The sequence below is a fragment of the Typopeltis vanoorti genome, chromosome 19 (assembly GCF_054136105.1).
Source record: "Typopeltis vanoorti isolate ZY-2024b chromosome 19, IOZ_Tvanoo_1.0, whole genome shotgun sequence".
Taxonomy (NCBI): domain Eukaryota; kingdom Metazoa; phylum Arthropoda; class Arachnida; order Uropygi; family Thelyphonidae; genus Typopeltis; species Typopeltis vanoorti.
The window spans coordinates 35,048,064-35,067,221 of NC_143567.1; the positions used below are offsets into that span (position 1 = coordinate 35,048,064).

Below are 19,158 nucleotides of genomic sequence, written 5' to 3' on the forward strand. Positions count from 1 at the left end.
ATATCATCTACTCCTGCTGCCTTTCCACATTTCAAGCCTTTGATGGCTTTTTCTACTTCAAGTATGGATATGTATTCTTGACTGCATGGCTGGTCAGTGTTTTTTACCACTGTGCTGTCATCACTGCTTGTTTCATTTAGCAGTTTTTCAAAGTAATTACTCCATACTTCAAGGATATCTTTTTTCTTCCATTTTCATGTCACCATTATCATCTCTAATTCCTTTTACAGCACTCTTTCCTCCATTCTTAAGTTTTTTCAACAAACTCCAGAATATTTTGCCACCTTCTTGATATTTATTTTCTATATTCTTGCCAAAGTCCTCCCATGACTTTTGTTTAGCTATTTTTACACAGTGTTTAGCATTCTTGCATTTGTCTCTATATTCTCTAAGAGCACAAGCTGACTTATTTGACAGGAACTTTTGGTATGCTTTCTTCTTTTCCTTCACTGCCTCTTTAACTTCCTGTGTCCACCAGGGAGTTCTGATTTTTTTATCCTTACAGACAACTTCACTACATGCCTCTCTGGGAGAATCAATCAATGTTTTCTTGAGAGTTTGCCACTGAATCTCCATGGTGTGATTCCTGTTCTCAAACTCTTACATTTTTTCTTCAATAATCTTTATGTATTTCAGTCTACAGTTCACATCTGAGAGCTGCTCGACTTTTATTTGCTTTAAAACTTTCTTACATGTTATTCTTTTCAATGTGAAATTCAATTTTATCCTGCTCAAGACTAAATAGTGATCAATTCCAATTTCAAATCCTCTGTACACTCTGGTGTCCTGCACCAGGGAGAAAACATCACTATCAACAATAACATAGTCAATGAGACTTTTCTTATTCCTAGCCTCTTCTCTCCATGTGAATTTGTGCACATTTTTATGTTGGAACATGGTGTTAGTAATAACCAGTCCATGTCCTGAGCAGAAATCCAACAGATATTTGCCATTATTATTAGCTTTGCTCTTTTCTCCAAATTTTCCCAAAATATTTTTGTATGTCTCACAATCATTTCCTACTCTGCTATTTAGATCCCCAACAAGGACCAACTTTTCATTTTTTTTTTGTGTCAGTTGCTTTTTCTAAAGCCTCAAAAAATTCCTCCACTTCTACCTTAGTAGAACCTTCTGTGGGTCCATAGGCACAAATAAGTCTCATTGTCCAGTTCCCCATTCTCATATTTGCCCACATTACTCTACTTGAGACTGACTGCCATTCAAGAAGATTAGCCTCGTATTTTGTGTTGAATACTATGGCTACTTCTTCTTTTCCTTGATTGTCATTGCCTGAATATAACATTTTGTATTTATTGCTCAGAACGATCTCACCAGTTTTGGTCTTTTTTGTTTCAGTCACCCCTATTATGTCGATCTGGTACTTATCTAATTCTTCAGCTAGCTCCATTTCTTTGCCATTCAGGCTTCTTACGTTGATAGTGCCGATCTTTAACTCTGGTGATGTTGAGTTGGGGTTTATTTTCAGATTTGTTCCAGTAGCTGACTTTTCGCTGTTCGCCCTGGTTCCCTGGCAAAAACAACAGGGGCCTTGTTTAACCGGGCGACGTCCCAGCCGGCATGAAATTTTGTCATGTTGTACCATCATTCTATATTTTGGTTTAACCAGTAAGAATACAATTTGGTCGGCTAAATCCCAAATTGCCAGCCCATCCTCGTCCGTTCAGTATCCAAGTAGATACCCAACAGGGTGCACCACGAGAAGGCGAGGATTGGACATTAGGTCAGAAGCCCTGGTCGGTTCTCTGCATTCCTTTAAAGGCCATGTGGAGGTCTCCTCAGTTATACAGCTTTGACCCCATTGTTATGAACATTATTTAATTTATTGCTATAAAAACAACTTTTTAATAATCTACAACATAAAATTTATTTTAAAAACTTATCTAGTATTGTCTGTTGTGTGTTTGAATACAGTAGTTCATGAATAAATTGCACAAACACAGCGATGAAGTATTCGTAGAGCTTCTTGCATCTGGGCATTGGTTGGAGCACTTCTAAAATTTCCATATTTTGTTATTCTATACTTGTATTAGGTTCACTTTCTTCTATTAGTTTAAAGTTCTCATCGGAAACAGTTTAACATATTTCTTACACTCATTGTAGCCACTATATCAATATCCTACCAATTTTCAAATTCTTCTTTTGACATACTGTCTGTGGTTTTATCAAAAATTTCATTTGTAAAATATTCACATTCTTCGGAAGGAGTTTTAGAATTTGTTTCAAAAAATCCAATATGGGAATTTTCCCAGAAATAAAACATCAAAAATCCACCTTTTTGAAAGCAGTTTCAATAGTCTTCTCTGAGACTTGCTGCCATGACATTGCTACCATATGCAATGCATCAAGAAGGGAAATCTTTTTTGCAATTGCACTTGCATCAGATTGGTCTTTTATATAATCAAGTTCAGCTATAATTCTTGCACGAACTTCCGTGCGATAATAAGCTTTAAAAGCTCGTATGATGCCTTGGTCATATGGTTGAATTAATGATGTAGTGTTTGAAGACAAGGAAATTACTTTGTTGTTCTTTAATTTAAGATCCCACTTAACTAACCAATTGCTGAAAATGTCATTAGTCATCCAAGCATTTGCACTAGACCTGTTGACTACTGTTCTAGAATGATTTTTACTTTTTCCAATCACTAGGAGCTCTTGTTTCTCACCTTTCATATTAGCACAACAAAGAACTGTCACTCGCTCTTTTGAAGATTTAAATCCTTTAGTACATATTTTCATTTTTAAACAAATAAGTATGCAGGCATTGCATGAAAATAAGAGTCCTGTTTCGTCTGCATTGTAAATATCCTCGGAAGAATATTCGGCAATAATTGTTTGCCACTTGGTCTTAATCCACACATCAGCTGATAAAAAATCAGCACCTTTTTCTTTGCCATGAATACTTGTACACAATATCTCTCACTTTTTCCACCTGTCAAATCATCCATCAGTCGCGGTGAAATTTTCTTTGCACATTGTTTTTGCAAGTTCTGCTTTTTGACCCATTAATCGAAGCATTCTTTCACGAACATTGCTAAACCACATTTTTAATGCTGATTCAACTTACCAGATCACTCTCTTCCGATCCATGTTCCCATTAGTAAGAGCTGAAGTTTCAATGCTTGATGTTTTTTAAGATCTCACACGAGATTGGTTGTGAAATTTAAAAATTTCACAACCACTTGCTTCTGCCATAATGCCAAGGGCTGTTTTAACGAGCACTTAAAGTCAAATTCACTTACTGAAAGAGAGCACAAAAATAAACTCAAAAAATCACAATTAGACTGTATTTATACCCCCCCCCTGCATTTGCCTGGGGATTAAAGGAAGATTAGCAAGAAAGTCAGATTTCAACAAATGTTCTTTGTCAAATTTTCACCTGATTAACCCTTATTTCTTAGAATTCGGAGACACAAACGACTAAACATTCGAGGATTTTGATAACAGTAACCAGAACTTTGATTATAATAGACGAATTATTTTTAATTCATTTTAAATGTTGTGCTTTGGAACCGACTGATTTTGATAACAATAGCTTATTGATAATATTATCCACAATCACAATAAGCGGATTCTACTGTATTTGGTTAATTTAGTCTAAAGACTTGAATATATTTTATATCCAGTGTTTAAAAGTCTAATGCCTCTATAGTTTTGACATTCATTAATATTGCCTTTTTTGAAGATGGGGACGATCGTACCATTTGCCAGTTTCCTGGTAATAATTGACCATCTTATTCATGAATTCTAGTAGTCTGTATCTGAAGATGTCTCCAGAGAATTTGAAAAGTTCCATATTGTTACCAATTATTATTATACGAGCACCTCTATGGAGTCTGAAGACTCATCACAGGAGACCCAATCTGTCATACCTCTTCTTGAACCCATTAACAGACAAAGCATTCACAACTGACTCTGTCAAGCCATTCCACTCATTCACAACTCTCCAAGTAAAAAAATCTAGTCCTCACTAACCACACCTTTATTCAACTTACAGTCCCTCTACCCAAGTGCTGAAACATTTCTCCTGCATCTATCCTACCCTTTAAGCAACTTAAATGTATTTATTCCCTCCTTTTCTCCTATCAACCAACTTTTGCAATTCACACACCTTCAATCTATTTTCATAGAGAACATTCCACAGGTCACTCGCCTCTGAATCTTCTCCACTGCTTCCTCAACCCCCAGGAAATCCAGGGGGACCAGACTTGAGCACGTAATCCAGATGTGGGTATATCAAGTTCTTATAAAAAGGAATAGTAAATTTCTTATCTCTACTTGTTAATAGTCAAGTAATCTTATGATCTACCTTAGCAATATCTCCTCTAAACTTTAACTCTATGTCTGCCCCCCCCCCCCAAATATGTAGTTTCATCTATTTCCTGGAGTACAGGGGCATCAATGTGATACATGGCTTATAATCTATTTATTCCAAAATGCGTAATTTTATATTTCTGGAAGTTAAACTGACACCCATTAACTTTTGCACATTCTGACATTCTATTTAAATTGTTCTGCAAGTTCTCCACATTGTCTTAACTATTATTCTACCTCCTAGTTTCATATCATCAGCAAACAACTGAATATTTCCTTTCAGGTCATTTCCTATATCACGTACAAATTGAAAAGCAGTGGCCCCAGCACTGAACCTTGGCACACCACTAGTCACCTGTTTTTGCCTCAGTTTTGCTCCTCCATATATCACTTTTTTTAATATCTGTCCAGCAGCCACCCCTTATTTACTTAACCAGTGTCATATCCATTCTAATTTTTATAACAGAGTTCCGTGTGATATTCTGACAAATGCCTTTGCAAAATCCAGCAGAATCACCATATTAGCCATTTCCTTTATCCAACTCTACTGTTACTCTATTATAAAAAGATAGTAAATTATAAACATATGATGACATTTCACAAAGCCACATTTCCCCTTGTACAGTATAATGTTTTTATCCACCCATTCTTGAATTCTTGTTTTAACAAATTTTTCTAGTACTTTTTTCACCATGTCTAAGATACTGATTAGTCTATAATTTGCTACTGCAGTCTTAGAACCTCCCTTATGCAAAGGAATTATTTTGCCCTTATTCCACTTTCTTGGAACTCTACCTTGGAATTCCACTTCCTTGGAGCCCAGACTTAAAGTGCCTAGTCAAAGGCATTGCCAGTTCCCTTGCACGTTCTCGCAAAACCCTAGCTGATATCCCATCTAATCTCACAGCTGTGTTTACATTGAGATTCTGTCTAAGAACCTGCAATTCATCCACCTCTATTCTCACATTAATGTCTGTCACATAGGTTAAAACAGTAACCTCACTCAGATGATATACCCTTGCAAATCGGTCACTTAGTAACTCAACTGTTTCATCCACTTCTGTCTCCTTGTGACCATCATCACTCATTAAGGTTAATCTTCAGTAGTTATTTAGTTATTCTTCCTCTTACTTTCCAAATAATGAAAGAACTGTTTGGTATTTCCTTTATCCTGCTTGGCTAGATTCTTCTCATAATCTGATTTTTCCTTCCTTTCCATGCTGGTCATCTTTCTTGCCTGAGCCTTGTACTGTTCATGAGTTTGCTGGTCGCCTTTCTCTTTATACCCTCCACAGCATTTTCTTCTTCTGCAACTCGTGCTTAATGATATTACTCATACATTTAACTCCTTACCCTAAATATACAATTTAATAATGGTTCCTGTAGATTACCCTTAATTATATCCTGTGCACTACTAACATTACCTTGCAGTGTTTTATGCCATGGTACAGATTTAAGCTTTTTCCTAAGCATGTCATAATCACCTGCCTTTTAGTTCCACAAATACCCCTTCTTGATAGAATATTTCCCATGTTTTACAATCTCCAAAGTCAAGACCTGGGAGATTGTAAAATGCAAGTGCTTTTTAATTTGTACATGATATAGGAAATGACCTGAAAGGAAATATTCAGTTGTTTGCTGATGATGTGAAATTAGGAGGTAGAATAATAGTTAAGACAATGTGGAGAACTTGCAGAACAATTTAAATAGGCTGTCAGTATATCATTAACCTCACTTTCACCAATTGGAGGCAATGTTGTCACCTTGGTTATGAATAGCTCTTCTTATCCTCTGACTAGGTCCAATACTCTCCCACCCCTAGTCCCCTTCATCACATGCTGCCTTAAGTAATTATCTCCAAGCAGGTGTATACATTCTATTTCTTTCCTGCCACATGGTCTTCCTTCCTCCTAGGCTATATCTCCATAGTTGAATTCTCTCGTAATAATCACTTGATTATTAATACCTATACTGATTTGGTGATGCGTGCCTTCCAGATTATTTGTGGAACTCCCTGGTCTATGGCAGCAATCAACTGTATATTTTGTCATACTGGCCTTAATCTCACACCACACTGCTTCAAATGAATAGCCTCCCCCTCCTTCCCATCCTGTCTGCTCTATCTTTCCTGAAAATGCTAAACCCTGCACATTCAATCCCTGTAACTACATCATCTGCCATTAGCAAAGTCTCACTAATGTCTATAACTTTTGGCGAGGTTGCACTGAATAATTCCAAAAGCTTCTCCCTTTTGTTCCTGATACTTCTGGCATTAGTATGTTGAAACTGCAGCATCCCTTTAGCTCCCACACCAACCTTTACTTTCTGAATTGACTACTCTATTCAGTACTTTTGCTTGAGAGACTAGATTTCTTCACTTGGTCACTCTCACTTGGTGGGAGTAACAAAAAAAAAAAAAAGTTAGTTATTCCTTTTCAAATCATTCTCAGTATTATTAATTATATATTTATTATTTATATATTTTGTGTGTGAACTACAGAAAATGTAAGAGCATACCATATAATTAAAAACGCACATTTAAAGAAATTGACATTAAAAGAATGGGAATTAAAAGCATACATTAAAAGATAAAAATGCCACTTGCATAAAATGTTATGCAAAAACATAAAATGTCTAATTTCACTCATCCAGTGACTTATAAATTAAACAGCCATGGCTCAAATATCGAGCCTATAATGCATATGTTACTGTGAAAGACCAATATCTGGCAAATGTCGACATTCTCCGGTGAATGTCAGCATTCACATAGTCACTTGGTTAGTAATATATATTACTATGAAAGACCTATATCTGGCAAACTGTTGAATGTTGAATAAAAATATTTTTATTACGTTGAATAAAAATATTTATTCTTTGTTGAATAAAAATATTTTTATTACGTTAAGACAATACCAATAATAAAGTTACACATAAATTATGTGATTAATTATACAGACTTATTTATTACAACAACTGAATCTGTTATGACACTTTGAATTGCACAAGAGTCCCTTGCTTTTACAACTGCATTTATTCGTGGAACACTTCTTTTTGCAACTACAGTGTGTATAGCTTTGCCCTCCACTTCTCGAATTAGTTGCAGCTGCTTCTCTCAGCGACATTTCTTGAGAAGAAATCTCATCTATGAAAAGTAACTTTTCTTTACAAATTACGAACTGTTTATGGGTACAAAGCTGCTTGAGGGTACCATTTTTGTTTGCTAATTTATAAAATTCGGAGTCTTTATTCCAACAACCGCCAACACATTTCGGACATCTGTACGACCACGTTCGACATTAGGGACTTGTATTCGTACGGTATCACCAATTTGAGCAAGAGGAAATTTTCTTTTTGAGATTTGTAACATTTTCGTTTCTTGCAGTATAAGATTCTCTTTCGCGGCCGCTCTTTTTATAGAAATAAACTCGTGTTGTTCAGTCAGGGCTTGATATGAAGACGTGGTAGGTTGCAGCTCCTCTTCAATATTTTCCTTTGAACCTAATCTAAACATTGCACGCACCAGAAAACCTTGCATAAGACTGACAAACAGCACAGTGTTCGAGAGTTCTAACAAATAGATGGCCTTTTTTTGTTTTTCTCTGGCTGTGTCTTCTCGGCTTGTCGTTTCGACCCCCACCAGAGCTTATCTGTGCTTGTTGACATATACCAGCAATGGTTCGAATGTATAATAATATAACCAAATATTCAGTCTTTCAATGACGTATTTGGTATGTGTTGACATTCACCTGAGAATATTGACATTCTCTAATTTCGGTCTTTCACAGTAACACATACATTGCTGGTCACCTGCCTATTTGTTCATTTGGCTTCATTGTATTCTACTCTAATACTCTACATCAGCCATCATCTCACCAGCTTTATGCCCATCTCCATTTGCTCCAATTTATGTAATAGTTCTTTTGCAGTATCCTATGAAATGCCTTTACAGGGCCATTTCTTTTATACATTTCAGTTGTCCCTTTATTGTATAAAGTGAGTAAATTACTAAGATATGCTCTCCCTTTCACAGTCATTCAATCCTATATATAGTAGCATATTCCTGTCTCTCCCTTTAACCACTTTTCCAATGCCTTAACCACCTAAATTGGTTGGTCTTTAATTTATCCTATCTCTTGGAGTCTCCTTTATGTAATGGAGATATCTTTCCCTTTGTCCACTGTGATCCTGCCAGTGCAAAATCTTAAATTAAGCAACTGCCATTTTCTTGCACTTTCTCATAACACATGGGCCAATATCCTTGGCAATTCACACTGAGATTTCTTAATAGCCTGAACACCTCCAGTCATCTGCCTATATTCTCACGTTGATTGTTCTCATGTTGGCTGCTGTATTATCTGAAATTCCAAGTGTTATATTACATCTGGATTTTTCTTGAGGAATAGCAAGAGATATCTTTCTATTAGCTAGTCTTCATCATAGAATTTCTCCAACTAACGATATCAATGCACACTAATAATTTCAGTGTGCATTGATATCATTAGCTCTGTTGTTCCTAAATTTAACTATATATATTTTCTTTAGATATATTTTGTTAATGTGATTGAATAACATTAATATATGTATAATATTTATTCTTAATGAAATGAGAGCCAATTTACTAATTATTAATGGATATGTGTAGGAAAGCAGGGATAAGGTAAAAGCCTGCATGTCAGAATTATGATTATTGTTTCTTTAATGTTTAATTAATAATTAATAATTGGTAGGTATACTTTTTATATCTGTTTTGGTAATGTTCAGATTTCAAGTATAGTATATTATTGAATGAAACTAGGTAAATTATTATTAAAGATATAGTTTTCATTGAACTTTACTATTTCCTATCTTTATTTTTTTATGTCGATCTCATCACAGAAGATTAGCATTGTGTACCACGTATAATACCATGGGTAGACTTAGGGGTTAAGTAAGTTGTAATCTCTGCTCTAGAAACCAAACTGAACTTTTGCAAACGATTTCATTTATTAGTATTTCATATTTTTTATTATTTTTTTTATTTTTTATGTCGATCTCATCGCAGAAGATTAGCATCATGTACCACCACATATAATACCATGGGTAGACTTAGCAGTTAAGTTGTAATCTCTGTTCTGGAGACCAAACTGAACTTTTGCAAACGATTTCATTCATTAGTATTTCATATTAATAAGCAGTATGGCAACTTCAACAACAGGTGACAAAAATTGTCTTCCATCTAAAGATATTAACAGAACCTATTCATATGGCTAGTCGGGTTGGCTTATGGTATTTGTTGTCAAATGAGCCATGTAGCTAGTAAAAAAAATCTAATAAAGCAGTGTTATTTTACTGTTTTTGTGTTAACTGTCAGTACATGACAGAAACAATATATAATGGCATCTGTGTTTCATCAATATTTTAAAATTTTATGTAATATAAATTATAATAAATAATAATAGCTGAATGAACTTAAGATATTCCACTCTCCCTTTTTTTAAGAGAAAAAGAAGTTATGCAATTGTACTGTAATTTAATTAAATAGATTTCTATTTGCTCTCTCTCATAATATTGCAGCTTAAAATGAATGTGAAAAGTTAATTTTTGTTTATTACAAAAAAAAAAAAAAAGATTGTGATAAATAAATTTGTCACCCTGAAAAAATGGTCAACATTGTGTAAACAAAAATAAATAAAAACACTTGGAAGAAGATAGTAAATGCTTTCACTAGAAAGTACGAGTGATTACAACATTCATTCTTAATTATTGATATAGGTAGAATTTACTGGGACTCTTGTTTTAAAGAGTAAGTTAAATGCTAAATATTTATCTACAATTATTTTGTTTTTGTATATTATCAGGCCCAAAATATTTTCAGATTTGAATCTGAAAAAACTTTTTAATTACTTAAAAACTTTTTAATTAATAAGAAAATAATTAATTTTTTTCTAAAAGTAGTCTGTGCATTGTGATTTTTTTTTTTTATATTTTGCACTCTTTTTTTTATAGATATGATAAAACTTTCATAGAATTTATAATGATTGTTTGTCATTAGGATTTTTAATATAACAACTTTATAAATATGGCAGCTTTTTATGTTGGAACATGACTTTATCAACTAGACATTTATAGCTGCCAGTCAGTGTTATTATTGAGTCAATAAAAATATGTAATTTACGACAGTCTTTAGTCTGAAATATATACATAGTTAAATCTTACAATATGCACTTAAGTTGCTACATATATGCAGCATAGTTAATAATGGTTCAAGTAAATATGCTATGGTGGTAAAGCAAACATTATATAAAACACTTGTTTGCTTTCTACCTGTGATGTGTATCACTGATTACATATACATTATACATTCATTGTAACAAATACCAAAATGAATAACTTTAACTTTTCACTGTGCCTGATTCAGAAGTGTGATCTGGCCATTCTTCACACCATTTTGCTGAACTACAGATATGTTACGAATTATATAACATTCTTGTATCATTATAAATTTGTTTAATGGCATTTTATATAGCATTTTGTGGAGGCTCCTGTGATTGAGTGTTCTCCAAAGATAAGTACTTTGTTCTTGTTTTTTTAAAAAAAGCTATATTAATTTTAAATTGTATTATACATAAAGCATATGTGGTTTTAATTAAATTTGGCTTGCTTTTGGCATAAAATATAAGTTATCATCATCATGGAGAAGCATCTCTATGGAATCAAGGGAGGTCCACTCTTACATGCATCCCATGACTTTAAATGCATTTCAGTCACTCACACAAAAAACTTACTCCTCAGATCCTCTTTATCTAGCTTACATGTCATATGGCAATTTATCAAAATCTTTTTTGCAAAATCTAAATTCACTGCGTATGCATTCCGCCTTGTCCGATGCATTTGTTACCTTTTAATAATATGCAAATAACTTACTTATTATAAGTAGATTGCTAAAACATGAACCTCCTTTATCAGATCCATGTTGTCCATCAAAGAGAATGTTACTGTTGTCATCCCAGTTCTGAAGCAGAAAAATTTCTCTTTCCCCTCGTTTGGAACTTGGATCACTCTAAGACTTAGGTTAAAGAGGTAGATTAATGTCATTGTTAACTCCCCGGAACATTTCCTCAACATGTGTGGTGATATATACCATCAAGTTATACAGCCTTATTCAGTGACGTATCAAGGATATGAAGCGCCTGTGGCAAGTGTCTAACTTGCACCCCCCAACCCAAAAATTTTATACGTTTTGTGCCCCAAACCTAATTGTGCCTGTGGCAGGCGCCTCTTTTGCGACACCCTCGTTACGGCACTAGCCTTATTAACATAAAGTTTACTCAATTCCTCATATAACTCCTGCTCACTCACCATCATTGGTTGCTACTCCAGTTCATCTGCTCTCATGTTCTGCATGATGTTACTTTCACAGGGATGAAATACCTTTATAAATTTGTTCATTTAACATATTTACCAAGGTGGTCTGAAAAGTTCTCGACCTCGACTATAGGTGGCAATGTTATCGGCAATTTTTTTTTCTAAGTTGGTACATCGGTCATAAGCATCCATGTGAAATTGCAAATAATTCTATCAAATAGTTTGTTTTATACAGCTGTCTGAAACAAAGGTGTTGTCTGTATCCCTTGAAACGGATAAAATTGAGTATCGTACAGTTATAAAAGAAGGTTTAACGCCAAAAGTAATTCATTCGAAGTTCATAAAAATTCATGGACACTCTTCTTCGTTTTCAGCAATTGAGAAATGGGCTGCCGAGTATAAACATGGCTGTACCAGCCTTGAAGATGATCCACACGAAGGACATCCAAAAAGTGTAAGAATACCAGAAATTATCATCATCATCATACGTATCAAGGATTTAGGCCTAGTATGGCCTGTTCCGGCCTTAGAAGTCATCATTGAATCGTTTAAGAGGACGTCCTGATTTTCTTTTTCCTGATGGCTCGTACTTTAAGGCTTGTTTTGGTAATCTTTCTGTTTTCATTCTTTGAACGTGTTCCATCCATTTATGTTTATATTATTAAGTGCACAATATGGTATTGGATGACAGGAAAGTCAAAGTATATGAAATTGCTGAGACTATAGCCATTTCGAAAGAACGTGTAGGATATATTTTCCATGAAGAATTGCAAATGAAAAAGCTTTACGCAAGATGGGTGCCGTGCTTGTTCACAGCAGATCAAAAATGCACTCTCATGAAAATTTCTGAACAGTGCTAGGAGCGTTTTAACAAGAATAAAACTGATTCTGTGTATCGATTTATTACTATGGATGAGACTTGGATTCACTATTACACACCAGAATCCAAACAGCAGTAAACAATAGACAGAAGCCAGTTGTTCAGCACCAAAGACAAAGTCAGTTCTATCAGCAGGAAAGGTCGTGGTATCTGTGTTTAGGGATGCTAAATGCATTTTGTATATTAATTATCTTGAAAAGGGTAAAATAATAACGGGGGAATATTATTCTGATCTTTTAACCAGACTAGACGGGAAAAAAAATGGTGAGAAAAGACCCAGTTTGCAGAAGAAAAAATCATTTTTCATCAGGACAATGCACCTGCACACAAAGGTGTTTTGGCGATTGGAAAATTAAGGGATCTGCACTATGAATTGTTGAAACGTCCACCGTATTCCCCAGATTTGGCTCTCTGACTTCTATCTCCTCCCAAAACTAAAACTCTTCCTCACTGGTCAGCGTTTTTCTTCAAATCAAGAGATGATTGCAGCTGTAGAGGAGTGTTTTGCAGATCTTACTGAGAACCACTATAGGAATGGGATGATGGCGCTGGAGCATTGCTGAAATAAATGTATTAGTCTTAAGGGAGATTATGCTGAAAAATAAAAATAAATTTGAAATTTAAATTCGTTTTTTCATTGTTAGGCGAAGAACTTTTTAGACTATCCTCGTATATCATACTTAATTATTATCATTCTGCCAGTCCATTTTCTCCAACTAGTATCATCCTTCTATAATCACATTTTCTTCTGCTGTCCAGGTGTCAAATAAACTAAAAAAAAAAAATCAGCTAACGTCTATTTGTTCCCGTATATGGAGTAGGCGGGGCCGTTTACCCTATCTAACTTTTGGTGACTGAGTGGGCAGTTCAATCTCCACTGGTAGCCAATCAGAGAGATAGCTGGACCAAGGCTATCACTGATTCATCGGTATGCAGTGGAGAAGGCGGCAAGCTAGTGCTGCCATCTCGTGGTCCCTAACACAATATTTTTAATGTCTGAAAATAGTGTGGGTTCGACGGTCAATTTTCTTAAGTTTACGGGACGAAAAACCCGAGTTTCTGGGAGAAAAAACCCGCTAGCCCATGCCAGAGATCGACCAACTCGGGAACCGGTCGAAAAAATGCTTAGAAAAATTTCCCCTGGTCCACGACTAGATTTGAACCGTCAAAAAAACTCCTTAGAATAATTAATAACATAAAACATTTACCTTGCATATACATTTTAATTAGAATAAAATTTTCACTGTAGTATCAAGGACTTCAGTATGAGTTTCAAATTAAACAAGAAACAGAAACTGGTATATTCAACAGAGTGAATGACAAACTACATGTATACAGGATGTAGAGCATCATGGTCTTAAACATATTAAGGTTGTAGTAAAATTTATTTTAACAAGATTTTAAAAAAATAATAAAAATAAATATAACATATTAATTCTCAAATTTGTGAAGAACTATTTCCCATAAGGGATTATTTAAGTCCATCGTTTCTGTTTAGATTTAATCAATATAGCAAGATCTCACAACTCTCTTTGTATGAACGTTTTCCAAGAGATTATTACTTTTACAATGAACCTTAATTTTCTTCCAAAGAATTCATTATCTGGTGGTGATAGCATGCTCAGCAAGTCCTGATTGCTCTGGCTTATGGAATTTAACGAAGTCTAAATGTTCATCATGAAAATAATTATTTAATAATAATAAAACTATAATTAATAATTGTTGTTTCCTTGTCATCTGCCTCTCATCGAAATAGTGATACAGACGTTGAAAGTCTAACCAAGTGAAAAATAAACTTAAAACATCTTTCTCTAAATCCAGAGTGATTTAATAAAAAGGTGGCACCTTTTTTCAACTCCTGTAGGTAAAGATGATCTCGCCATTGCTTCTGCCTGGTATCTCCACTTCTGGGCCTGGCTCCCACTGAAGAGACCTCAATAAACATTGAAACTAGTCTGGGTAATGGCCCTTCCCTTAATGCATAACATTATACATATCCGCAAGGAGATGTTTTGTATTATGGGAGATACTAAGATAGGAGTGATGTTAGTTTGGTCCACCTTTGCTACGAGTTTTCTGGTGTTGTACTACCTTACCCCAGTCCTGAAGATATTTTCAGGTGCAAGCTTTGTTTTCTCACACTTGGATAAAGGATTAAACTAAATTTATAGTGATACAGACATGGTCCATCATTTCACTGTTCTCTATGTCAAAAGCATCTCAGAAGGTATTACCAAACTGTTTAGATCCGTTGGCCTACAGGTGTCCTGTCCTAATTAATAAGACATCTACTTTTCTAGGCTTAGCTAAAGAAACGTCTGCCATAAGACTACCCTGGAGTGTATCAGAATCCTTGCCAGTGTGAATTATCATATTTTGGTCAAACATGTAGATCTGCAGCTGTGCCATGATGAGCATTTAGACTATATATATATATATCACAAAAGATGTGCAAGAACCTATAGCAAATCAGTGGCATATGTGTGAGGTGTCTACTACAACGCTCTCTTCTATGTTTAAATGAATTGTTTGTACTTAGGACAGAACCTTGTCTTCATAAGCGGATTACATCATTTTGCATGTATTAGTGAACTTCTTTTCTTCCTAATTTTATACAAAACTTAATTGTTCTCCATTGTTTCATTCATTGATTTCTGCAGGAAACATTATGCACTGTGCAGAAAGATCAACCATGCAAAAAAGGACAACTTAAGGAATTCGTTTCTGTAGTTTTCATGATCATGGGTCTATATTTTTCTAGTGTTGTCTGCTGGAGCATAATCACATTGGACGTGTTTATCAATTCGGTCTCCTTAATTTTTTGTGTACTGTATATTTCCTGGTGTGTAGACCTTCGAGCTTTCAAAAAGAACATTCAGTTTCAATACCTTCGGAGGTTTCAGTAGGTGCTGAAACCTGTCTCTTATATATAGAAAATCACATATATTCAATATACATACACTGTTAACAAAACACTTTAAAACGAGCAACTCGTTTTATTTAATTGACAACTTTGTACAATAGAATAACAATGAAATGAGGAGACAGGGACATTACAGGGTGTAAGAATTATCAAAATAGATCACATCACAGAAGTTGACACAATGTGATCGAAAATATGACCAAATAGCATCACTATGATGTTGATCCCCTCTAACGCATAACGCATATAAAGATGTTTATCAGATGCTGTGACAACTCCCATGCCCATTCTTACATCAGGCCAAGCAAGGGTGTGGCTGTCGGCGTGCAATGCAATACCTAAGGAAGTCCCAAATATAATCGATGGGATTTAAGTCCGGTCATCGTGCTGGCTATGGCAGTCGTTAGATATCGGTTTCCAGATGGTCCTCCAGTTTTGAGCTTTACAGGCTGTGGCATTGTCATGCATGAAAAGAAGATGTTGGACAACCCTAAAAATTCGGGGGTTTCATGTGCGTGATGCAGTGAACATTATTCTGCCCCACAGGAGAATTCTGTGCTATCTCCATTAAGTGTCAGTTTCTATGATGGAGAGATGTTATCGCATTCCTCGTTCCATCAACTAGAATCCGTTTGGAGGTCAAAATGGGACTCAGAGAATAGAACTGTACCCAAGTTTTCCTGGTTTCCAAGAAACATGTTCGTGGTACTAGTTTCAGTGAGCTCTGCCGTAGTTTGTGGTAAATGAGATACAATCCACTGGCTTCTTTACATAGAATCGGCGTGAATTGAGTTTTCTTAACACTTCCATTCAGTATTTTCACCTGTTGCCACAGTCACCTCAAGAGACAGTAACAGGATCGTGGGGGATTTGGTGTTGCTGTTCGAGCCAGATAGAGGTCTTTTCCCGTTAACGTATTCCTCGGGTGACCTTGGCTAGCTTTTCTTGTAATGACATCTGTCTCCTGAACTCTGCCCATATTGCCAAGATCGTTGTGATTCATCAAGCCCAAGTCCCACTTTCAGCTTGAGACTGCCTGGTTTCAAGATCAATTTCTGTTGGATACTCTGAATTTTCAGGACAGTGTATTATATTGAATACCGATTTTGAAGACTGTTAAAAAATCAAATATTTATGGAAAACTTTCTGTTCAGTAAATTTTGTCCAGCAGTGTATATTCGACGTCATAAATTTTAAGATTTTTCTTAAAAGATTTTAGGAAAAAATGAAGCTTATTTTGTTTAAAATACAAGTCAACCATGAACTTAGATATTATACAAGTTGTTCAAGTTGCATAATATGGTGATATGAATACAGTATTTGAAGCTACGCGCACTCGGAATAGTTTAAACTGATTTCTGAGATGCTTATTAAAGATCTAGAGTTTTACTGTTAATTTTTCAAAAGTTTATTTTAAACTACGTTATTGTCGTTGAAAGGAAAATGCTAAAACTGTAAGTTAATAACTTAAAAATGTAGATGTCACTCTTGTTCTCTACTATCGGTGATGCTGGCAGGTGAAATGAGTGGAGGCATGTGTGCTAGATATTTAAACTCAGCGCCACTTCTTTCTATAAAATAACATTTCAGAGAATTACTTCACTAGTGATTCTAAATGTTTATATTGTTTCTCTTCTATAGACAGCAAAAACATTTCTAATCTTTTCTCCTTATTTAAATAACTGAATTCATTGGCGATGCCGCTTTTATGTTCCCCATGATTTTCTTCATAATCATGCTCTCTTAAATCATCATTTGCTTCTTGTCGATTCCATTCACAGTGGTCCTGCTGCCTCTGTATTTTCTGCAATTAAAAACATGATATTGTAATTCGTTATTTCATAAATAAAAAAAAAGTAGACTGATTGAATGAACAGAAGATGAAGAACTCAAAACACTTTTATTAATATATATATATACACACACACACATGGCCGGTTCGAGAGTATCTGAGACCCCTCGGCAAAGAACTTTAGGCGCCCCCATACATTGTCTCTCTCTATATATGTTGTCATACTCACACAAGCACACATGTGGATATTTATAAAAATAATATCATTATGAACATTAAAAAATGTATTAATCAAAACGAATACATCTGTATACATATATGATTACTCCTAATATCTGTATAGCAAGAAAATTATTACATCTTAAATAAGTCTTAGCGCCCCTAGGCGATTGCTGAGATTCGCCTAATGATAAAATCGGCCCTGTGTGCGTGCGTGTACATATATATATATATATGTGTGTGTGTGTGTTACCGGCAAAGTGTGAAATTAGGCATTGTATAGAATCCCTAGGCATTCTATACAATGCCGAAAGTGGGACGTCAAAGTATAAAACGCTTAGATTTTGACACTTTTCCTAGGCATTCTATAGAATGGCAAATCGGCAAAGTATAAAATACTCCCGGCAGTGACTTTTAATGTGGAAAGGCGAGTCACGTGACTTTCGACGCTTGCCTCAAACAGACAGCCAGAGCACATCGAATACTGTTCTCACATTTGGAGTGGGGCTCCTAAAAGCTCCCTCAAAATGCTTGACTCAATATAGGGTAGAGCAATTAGACTGATAAATGATCCATCTCTTACCAACTCACTCCCCCCACTTTCACACAAACGTCCGGTCTCTGCAATTTGTATATTCTACTAATAGTTTCATGGAAAACGCTCATCTGAAACAGCATCAATAATTCTCCCACTCTATACTAAACCCATTGGAACACGTGCAGCCACCGCCCAATATCCCTTCACAGTACATCTTGAAACCCGCAGAACAAGTTTCTTTTCCTCATCGTTCATCCCTGCTACTGCTGAACTGTGGAACAGTCTTCTCCCTGATGTATTTCCCAAGGAATACAATATACAGGCTTTTAAATCGGATGTCAACAGGTTTCTCCTTTCCCATCCCACTACCCATATATATGATACTAAAGTACTATAGGTTGACCAGCCAACCTCTGGTATATGATCCAACATAATAATAAAAAAAAAAACTTCCACTATTTGCACTGCTGGCTTTGTTTGACTTTCCGCTCGCCTTGCACATGCAAATTGCTGAGCAAGCTACATTATCTGGGCAGAAATCACAGCATGTTGACATGAAACGACGATTCTACGAAGAACAATCTAAAGTTCGAGCCAATGCTGCTGAAAACTGCGTTTTTTTAACCGAAACTACCTACTAAAAGTTAGTAAGCGATGTGAAAAAATGCTAAGATGGTTTAATTGAAAAATACTAAGAAGATACCACGTGACTTGGCTGCTGAATCGCTGTGGTGTGATGATCGTAGGAAACAAAAGTAAGTTGATTTATCCTGTTAAAAAAGGCGTCAGTGAAATCCAGTTTTACCTCACAGATTCTGAGTTATTTAATGTACTTCATAAAGCTCATTTGGCCATTGGCCATGGAGGACATTACAGAATGTTGAAAGAAATCTCATAAAAGTACAAGAATATTACTCATCATGACATTGAACTGTACATTCACCTTTGTGAGCCATACCAGAAAAAACAAAAGGGTGTTAAAAAGGGTGTTGCATTGAAGCCCATGATTTTATCCGAGTTCAATTTCCGTTGTCAGGTCGATCTCATTGATTGTCAGTCATCCTGACAGGGAATACAAGTTTATAATGGTATACCAAGATCATCTCACTAAATTTTGTGCTTCTCAAGGC

The 19,158-nt window shown here is 35.4% G+C and overlaps 1 protein-coding gene across 1 annotated transcript in view; it reads right to left on the bottom strand.

The window, feature by feature from the left end:
- Positions 1–17,073: 17,073 nt before the first annotated feature.
- LOC150095990 (dehydrodolichyl diphosphate synthase complex subunit DHDDS-like) overlaps positions 17,074–19,158 on the bottom strand; it is a 69,341-nt gene continuing 67,256 nt past the window's right edge. The window contains exon 7 of the mRNA XM_090409583.1: positions 17,074–17,283. Coding sequence (XP_090265709.1) covers positions 17,074–17,283 — 210 coding nt within the window. The remainder of the gene's footprint in view (positions 17,284–19,158) is intronic.